The sequence below is a fragment of the Botrytis fragariae genome, assembly GCF_013461495.1.
Source record: "Botrytis fragariae strain BVB16 chromosome Unknown tig00000054, whole genome shotgun sequence".
Taxonomy (NCBI): Eukaryota; Fungi; Ascomycota; class Leotiomycetes; order Helotiales; family Sclerotiniaceae; genus Botrytis; species Botrytis fragariae.
In genome coordinates this window covers 1,957,840-1,967,482 of record NW_023500993.1, presented here as the reverse complement: position 1 = coordinate 1,967,482, position 9,643 = coordinate 1,957,840, and the positions used below count along the sequence as shown (strand labels likewise).

Genomic DNA, 9,643 nt, shown 5'->3' with positions numbered 1-9,643 from the left:
TCAAATATAGGTCTAAGGGAATATAATATCAAATTATAAAGGAATATAATCTATTAGTAAATATTATAAAAGTCTTTATTAATATAGATTGAATAAATAATTAATATAATTAAAAAAATATTTTTAAGGGAATTATTATGTTTTATAGAGAACTGATATTGTAGGCTAATAAAAAGCAGAATTTAGTAGTAATATTAAATACTAAATTCGAATATATATTAATAGTAATATTTATTAAGTAAAAGAAATAATTAATTTAAATACTTAAAGATCTTAAAAAAATAGAATATATATTTATATATAAAAATATTATTCAATTATTAAATAACAATCAAAAAGTAATAGTTCTAATCAAGAATCTGTATTTATATAAATAATTAAAGTATATTGATATATACTATTATTTTATTAAAGATTTTATTAAAAAAGAAAAGATAGTAATTAGTTATATCAATATATTAAATATGATAATAAACGGGATAACCAAATCTCTAATAAAAATAGTATTTGAAAGATTCAAAAAGATATTAGGATTGAAATAATAGAGATATAAAGGATTGGGGAGATTGAAAATAATAACTTCTATGAGAAAGTATTAAAAGAAATAGAAGTTATTAGTATTAATTATATACTGTGATTAGTAATATAGTTATTTAAACAAACTAGATTAGACAAATTATAGACAGGTATATTAGTCCCCTCCAAGAAAAGCAAGAGGGGATTAAAATGTCTATACACATAGTAATATAGTCAATAGAGAGGCCTCTTCCACTCAATCTTTTAATAATACTAATATTTATAAAAGATAAAAATCTATTCATATTTTTATAGCCTAATATACTAAAAGAAATAATTTATATTAAAAATAGATATTATAATAGAACTATAAAAAGCTCATTCTTTAAATTATTATATAATAAAGAATCTAATATAAAATATATTAGGATTCTAGAATCTCTTATATATATATTAAAATATAAAGAAAAAAGAAATAATAAATTTGATTATAAATTAGAAAAAGGAATTTTAGTAGAATTTGAATCTTTAAAGAATTTATTATTTTATATTTCAAATAGAAATAAAATAATAAATTCTAGTGATTTTATTATTAAAAAAGATATATTATATTATAATAATAATATTAAAAATAATCTTATTAAAAAGGATTTATTAAAAGAGTTAAAAGAAAACTTTAATACTGATAATTAAAAAGAAGAGATAGATATATATAATAATATATATAAAGATTTAAATAAAGATATTGATTCTAAAGATTCTAATATAAATAAAAGCAGATTAATAATTGAAATATTATTTAATTCTAATTTACCTACCCCTATTAAGCAATCTAAATATATATAAAAAATAGAATTATAATTAGATATATATAATCTCGCTTATATATTATATATTGAATCAAAAAATCAAAATTATAAATTTAAATTAAATAATATTAATAATAATTAATATAAAAAGAATATATTATTATTATATTTCAATATAAAAACTAATGAAAAAGTAATAATAAAAAGATTTTATAATAAAAATCTAATAATTTCTGAAACATATTTATAAGCTATAAATTCTAATCAAAAAGAATATTAGAAAAAAGTTATGAAATATAAAATAAAGATTCTTGAAAAGAATAAAACCTGGAATATTATTATTAAAAAGAATAATAATAATATAAAAAAATTAAATATTCTAAAAACAAAATGGGTTTATAAAATTAAATATTTATTTAATGATAATATTGAATTTAAAGTTAGATATATAGTTAAAAGATTTAAATAATTATATGGATTAGATTATTTAAATACTTTTGTTAATATGATAAAACAAATGGCTTAGAAATTAATATTTGTATTAATAATAAATAAAGGGTGGTATATATATAAAATAGATATAATTTTAGTTTTTGTATAAAAAGATATTAATAAAAATATATATATTAAAATCTCTAAAATATATTATAATAATAATATAATATTAAAGCTAAATAAAGCTTTATATGAATTAAAATAGTCTATTAGAATTTAATATATTATATTAAAAAGCATATTAAATAAATTAAATTTTATTAATATAAAATCAAACGAATATATATTTATAAATAAATATTTGGGATTAATATTAAATATATTTATTGATAATATTATTATTATAAACTTTAATAAGATTATAATTAAAGATTTTATTAAAAATCTTAAAAACTATTTAGATTTAAAGGATTTGGGTTTAATAAAAGATTATTTAAATATTCAAATCAATTTATATAAAGATTATATTGAATTATATTAAGAAGAATATATAAATAAATATTTAAAAGATTTAAAACTAGAAGATTATACTTCTATAGCTATATTTATGATTACTAAAAATGATATAAAAATAAATTCTAATAAAGTTAATTTAAATAAAATAAAATGGGCTTAAAAAGTAATAGGGAAATTACTATATTTAGTATTAGGAATTAAATGAGATATTATTTATTTTATATTAAAATTAACAAGATATATATTTAATTCTAATAAAGACTATATAATAACTATAAAAAGAATATTTCGATATTTAAAAGAAATCAAAATGTTTAAAACTATATATAAAAAAAATAATAATAAATATATTAAAGGATTTTGTAATACAAATTATACAGGAAATAAAAGCTTTACTAAATCCATTAATAACTATATATTTATATATACTAATAGTTTAATCAATTAAAAAACTAAATTACAATTTGTTGTAATATAAGATACAGCAGAATCCAAGCTAATTACTATAAATTTAGCTACTAGAGAGATTATATATTTAAAATATATATTACAGGAATTAAATCAATTTAATCAAAATAAATTCTTATTATATATAAATAATATATTGGCAAAAGCTATATTGGATAATTCTATATATTATAATAGAAGCAAGTATATTAATACTAAATATTATTATATAAGAGATCTTATAAATAAAGGATATTTAGATTTAATATAGATTTCTATAGAAAATCAATTAGCTGATAAATTAATTAAGCTATTAGAAAGAATCAAATTATTAAGATTTATTAATATAATTCAAAATTTTAATAATTATTATTATTAAAATAAAAATATATATTAAAAATTAGTATTCTTTTTCTCTTTAAAAATAAGAAGATTTTTAATGAGATTAATATATATATATTTATATATATATATAAAAAAATAATATATATTAAAGGGGATTATTGTTTTAATTAAAAAATAATATAATATATATATTTTTTTTAAAGGTATTCAATCTAATATTAGCTTATTATATAATCAGATCATATGAACATCGCTTATAAGCTTACAAAAGCGATTATTAATCCGAAAACAATCATTAATTCGAAAACGGTCATAAAATACGAAAACGGTCATAAAATACGAAAACGGCTATAAAATAAAGAAAACAAAAAGAGGCTTTATTTCGAAAGAATGAATAGATTAGGAAGAGATCTACAAGAGATTAACGAAAGCGGAAAAGCTAAATTAGTAGGAAAAAGCATAAAAAGAGGTCTTTTTCCTTTTGAATGTAAAATAAGAGAGATCAAAAAAAAAAAAATACAGATTCTTTAATATCACGTGTCACACTGCTTATATAATCCATTTTAGTCGTTAATCAGAGCCAGCTTCCATATTACATATTATTAGCCTATGACCTACGATAATTAAAATATTTAATATTAAAAGATTGAATTAAATAAGTTGAATATAATAATAAATATATATATTTAATATTATTCTTTTTATAATAATTCTAAAATAATATTAATTCATAGTTTTTATGTTTATTTAATACTAGTATTCTATATTTGCTTTTAGTTTGATTTCTTATATATTTATTAAAGTATTTTAATTATTCTAATTCTATTTTATTATTCATTTATTTATCAGAAATAGATTTAATAATCTAATCTATAGAAAAATCGATTTTGATATATTAATTAAAAAGATATATTTATTTTTAAATTATTAAAAATAAAGATATAATATTCTTTTTATTATTGTTATATATAATCATTATTATTTATTCTTGATTACCTAATTATATAGCTTTACTTTTATCAAATCTTTTAGAATTAGTTATAATTATACTAGTATTTATAATTCCTATTATAAAGCCTATTTTATTAGAATTCTATAAATTATAATTAAGAATATTAAATTTAGCTTATATATTTAAAATAAATTAGAATCAATTTATAATAAATTTAGAATCTTTATAAAAAACTTTTTGAAAATTATAAATATAAGTAAAATATATTCTTAATTTTTTAGTACATTTTATAAATCAATATATCTATTACTTTTTAATTTTTTTATTCCTTTTGATTCAAGAATATAATTCACTATATTTTCTATCTTCTTATATTCAAATGTAAAACTTTTTATATTCAGATTAATTATATATTAAATAATAATTTCCTTTTCTAATTTCGAAAAATTATTATTATTTAATAAAGATTTAATATAAAGAGTAAAATCATTTATTCTATAACATAATATTATATATAATATATTATATATCTTAACAAATCATTGAATACTAAGTTTTTTGTTTTTTGTTTTTTCGAATAATCTTAATAACTAAAAGTATCCGAGCTTTATTATTATTCAATTATATAATAATTAATTAATAAAATGTATATTGAATTAAAATATAAATATTTGAGATGAAAGTGATCCACTTGGTGATATAATCCACTTGATAATAAATTATGTTAGGCTTATTATAGACTAAGTTAGTAATCCTTAGATTTAAAGTTTATTATAATTAACTTTCTAATATATACTAAGGCCCTAGGTCTTAATACTCTTGGAGTCCAGCCAGATTAGTAATCGTGTCCTGCGGTGACAAGCATATAAATAATAGGTTTTCAATAAAAATACAAGCTTTTATATAACAATGTTTTATATAATATATAAACTTATTAATTAGATTTAGTATTAATTAATCTTTAGATTGTATATAATTGAATTTTAGTTCATAATATTGTAGTAGTTTTATTTCAATAAAATGTGAATAATTGAAGTAAAAATATATAGGGTTGTTACATGTATAGAGTCCTACTAAATCATATTATAGATATAAGATTATATAATCAATATAGAGTAACGTGGTTTATTAGGACCTTATATATATTATGACTTTATATACTTCAAAATACACTAAAATTTAGGCTTTCTTGATATTCGAAATTAAATAAATAATTATTATTTAATTCTGAAAATTTAATATGAATTTTAAATAATTTTGAGAAATATCTATATTCGTTTCTTTTGACATTCATTTTATTCAATCTTGAGATTTAAAGAAAATAATTATTTTTGAATCTACTTTTCCTATAATGACTATCAATTATTTCAATATTTCCTTGTTATCAAATAGATTCATAATGAAATAATAATTGATTATTTAATTTTGAATATTAGAAAAGACTAAATCTTGATATATTTTAAAGTGTACAGGGATATAATATATACAGGGTCCTAATAAACCACGTTATAGTTTTCCTTGATTTGCTACTACGAATTCATGATTTATATTATAATATAGTTATTTTCATAATAATAAGCGATAAAATAAATACTATATAATATATATATAGTAAATTCAGTTATTAAATAGAAAGATAAAATAAAGACTAGTTTTTTTTAAATTATAAAACGGAGGCTTATAGAGACCAGCTAGTTTTAATATATTATTAGATCAGATTACGTTTCTAATCATATCATGGCCATGTTGTGACAAGATCAAACAGGTATCGCAACCCAAAGCTGTCTTGGCATAATATGCTCACCATTGAATATGGCTGGCAAAACCTTTACAAACATTTTATCGCCATAACCCTCCGTAGCAAGTACATTTTGAGGAAAATTTAGGGGAGTCAAGGTGAATCCCATGGAGCGTCGAGGATCGTTAACTGGGCGCGTGCCATCACTTATCACAGTTTTTAGCTTAGATCATATCAGACGGGTAATGAAAAAGCCAGTATCACTTACATCTGCAACCTTGCGGCCCATTGCTGCCAGTCTTCACCGTGATGCTTCAAGACGAGCGTAGGGCTATATGCGTTTTGGGTAGAATCCAGGACATTCTCTGTGCCGTCTTGCCAAATTCGGTAGCTTCCTCGATCTTGTTGGTACGCGAAATACCAAACCGTGCGCGTCTCCAAAGTTGCAATGACTTGTCCTTCAACCACACTCAAGTATGGAACTGCTTGTCCATCTGTATTGCGAGAAACCAAGTGATATTTCCCATCCATCAAAGGGCGAATCTTACACGAAAGGTTAGTATGTAGGAACCATCTTGTACAGTCAATACATACACTAGCAAGTGAGGTATTCATGATGAAGTGTTCTTGATACTTATTGCAAGTAGTAAGAGGGGAACAGAAGACTGGCTTTCTATCATGAATTTTTTTCAAAGGTCTGAGATCTGAAAAGATAGGAAATGCGATTTCTTTCGGAAATTTCAAACTATTTATGTCGAAATAGCCTTACTCGAGTCGAGCATCCATGATCAATGTCTCAGCGCCTAGCTTTGGGTAGGAATGCATGATCTGATGTTTGTGGCAGAGCTATTTTGATGTGACAAGGTACATAAGTTAGCTTCTGATACTTACTGTTGCATACAGCTCAACTCGCACAGTTCTTACGTGGCGTACTAGTAATGAGGTGTTATAATTCTAGAATGACTCGAGCAGTGCTGTTAGCTTCTTCTCGGTATCTCTTTTACACAACAAGATTCCTGAAGAAATTTTAGGTCGACAGTATACTTTCCACATATGCAATATATAGAGTAGAACAGCATAACAAGCGTTGCTGTGCTACTAGTGAGGCGGAGCACATCAAGGTTGTGTAGAGCAAAGGCTGTAGGATAGAATGTTGTTGGCCTGAGGCCATCGCGCTAGACGCCTACCGCTGACTCGGGGCTTGGATGAGTAATGGATTATACAATAACTTATTAATAACGCGGTTTATTAGGACCCTGTACATATCATGGCTTTATACCCTTTCATCTCAAATATTGTTTATTAATTTCAATACGCGATTTATTAATAATTAATTAACTAATATAGTTTATTAGTACGTAGCTCATATTAGTATATGACCTACTTTAAAAATACATTAAAATTAAGCTTTTTTTAATAATTATATTTTAGTAATCAATTGTTATTTTCTTAATAAAAAAGAATATTAAATAATAATAAAAATCTAATCTCCTAAATATATAGTTTTTATATAAATTTCTTATTATATTCTAAAAAAAAGTACGAATTGTTACGATTTTTATTACAAGAAAAGTATTTCTAAAAATATAAGAAAAATAAGAAAAATAAAATTATTTCTTTTGAGGCTTTATTTATAATATAATTCATATTATAGTGCGAATACCTTCGTAATATATTAGTTCTTGAATTTAAGATTTATTATTATTAATTTCCTGATATATATTAAGGTTCCAGGTCTTAATATCCCTAGGTGTTACGGAGGTGTCCGTACTGTAATATAGATTATAATATAAATTTAAGGACTTAGTATTAGAATTTGTAAAAATAGTATTGAAGAGATAATAAGATTAAAAGGTAACAAAAAATAATAATAATCAAATAAATAGATAATAATTAAAAGATAGATATTTATTTTTTATTAATGTTTATTTTATAATAGATATAGATTGAATAATAATTATAAATTAATTAGTAAATATAGATTAAATGAATAATAGTTTTATTAAAAGCTATAAGATAAATGTTATATAGTTAAAAGCTAATTAATTTATTAAATTTATTGATTTATCGATTGATCTTAAAAAATAAAGGTTTATATATAAGAAATAGGTTTTATTATAATATAAAGCCTTTTGCTTAAGAATAATTATTAATTTTATTATTGTAGTTATAAGAATTGTAATTAATTATAATTATATTAAATTTCTATTTAAAGTTTAATTTAAATTATTTCATAGGTTTCTAGTTATTTTTATATAATCTTAAAGATAGCTTTTATAATACTTTAAGCACTCGTTTTATTTTAAGTATTAATTCAATTTTAATTATTAATATAATATTTAATAGGTTTTTTAGAAAATAATACATTTTAGTAATTAATATTGAAGACATCGAAACAATTAATATTTTTCAGCAGATTATTATTAATAAAATATTTAAAAATGTTTTATTAAATAAATATCAAGAAAATTGATAGGAATTTCATATCTTTTTTTTATAATTTAAAATTTATTTTAGATTCAATAAAGACAAATTTATTGAAAAGGAATTTAAAAGTGTATAAACTATTTTATACCTTAGGGGTAAAACAAATAAGTTGATTCAGTTATATTTCTATAATTATTTCAAATATAATAATTAGGAATATATATGATTCATTAAAACTATTTTTAATAGTTTTGAGGGATTTAAAATAGAAATCTATAGAATCTTTCAAAACTCTAACAAATTAAAAATAATAATAAAGAAGATCTTTAATTTCAAATAAATAGATTTAGTATTAAAGTATATTATAAAGTTTTAAAAATATCTAGAAATAATTAAATGAAATAATAATATTATTATAAATTATTATTAATGTAACATATAGGGAACTCGAATATATAAGGAATTCGAATACTTTTTCGATTATTCTATATATAATCTTGTTCTATAAGCTATATAATCCTCTAATTCTAATTTCGAATTATTTGAATTATTCTTTAACTCTTTTTCTTTAATTTTTTTTCTAATTCTTTAATTGAGTATTTGTATAATTATTCTTATAATTTTTTCTTCTTTAATTTTTCTTTTATTTTATATATTATTTTTAGTATTTCTTTAATATTAAAAACAAATTGATTTTATGATTTAATTCTTTTATCTTTAGTTTTTTTTTGAATTTTAATTATTTTTTGAATATTCGAAAATTGTTTTTGAAATAGAATTATTTTAATATTTTGAAATTTTAGAAATATAATTATTTTCTTAATATATTAATAATTAATAATATAAAAGAATTATCATTCATTAAAATTATATTAAAAATTTGATTTTTTATTTTAGTTTTGTTTTATTTGAAGATAAACTTTTAAATATAAATAAATCTAAATGTTAATTGAGAGTTCTTATTTATAAAATAAAACCTTATTAGAAAAAATTAAATAATAATAAATCAAATATTTTTTATAAAATAAAAGATATTAAATTAATTCATTTTTAGTTAGTTTTAATATTAAAAGAATTTAATACTTTTTTTCTAATATTTTGAAAAGTTTTATTTATTTAATTCTTTAGATTTGTTTTATATTAATTTGAGAATATTAATTAATCTTTAAAATATAATATTATTTTAATGATCTATATATTATAATATTAAATAATTATAATAAATAAAAGTAATAAGAAAATAATATAAATAAATTAGTATTATTTTCTATATAAAAAGTAATAAAACTATTTGTAATACAATTTGAATAATTATCTATAATCAAAAATTGAGATTAATTATTTAATACTTTTTTAAATTCTAATTTAAAAGCTTTTTTTAATTATTCTAATTTATAATTATTTGAAATCTATTTATTTATATTAATAGAAAACTATTAATTTTAAAACATATTCTTT

At 19.0% G+C, this 9,643-nt stretch overlaps 1 protein-coding gene across 1 annotated transcript; it reads right to left on the bottom strand.

Annotated features, from left to right (window-relative positions):
- Positions 1-5,777: 5,777 nt before the first annotated feature.
- Positions 5,778-6,427, bottom strand: Bfra_005330 (uncharacterized protein; the record flags this gene model as incomplete). The annotated part of the gene is made up of 3 exons (XM_037335714.1): positions 6,353-6,427; positions 6,027-6,301; positions 5,778-5,964 (listed from the first exon to the last, which is right to left on the bottom strand). Exons 1-3 carry the CDS (start codon positions 6,371-6,373, stop codon positions 5,778-5,780), a joined length of 483 nt encoding a protein of 160 aa, XP_037192809.1. The 5' UTR covers positions 6,374-6,427.
- Positions 6,428-9,643: the final 3,216 nt, after the last annotated feature.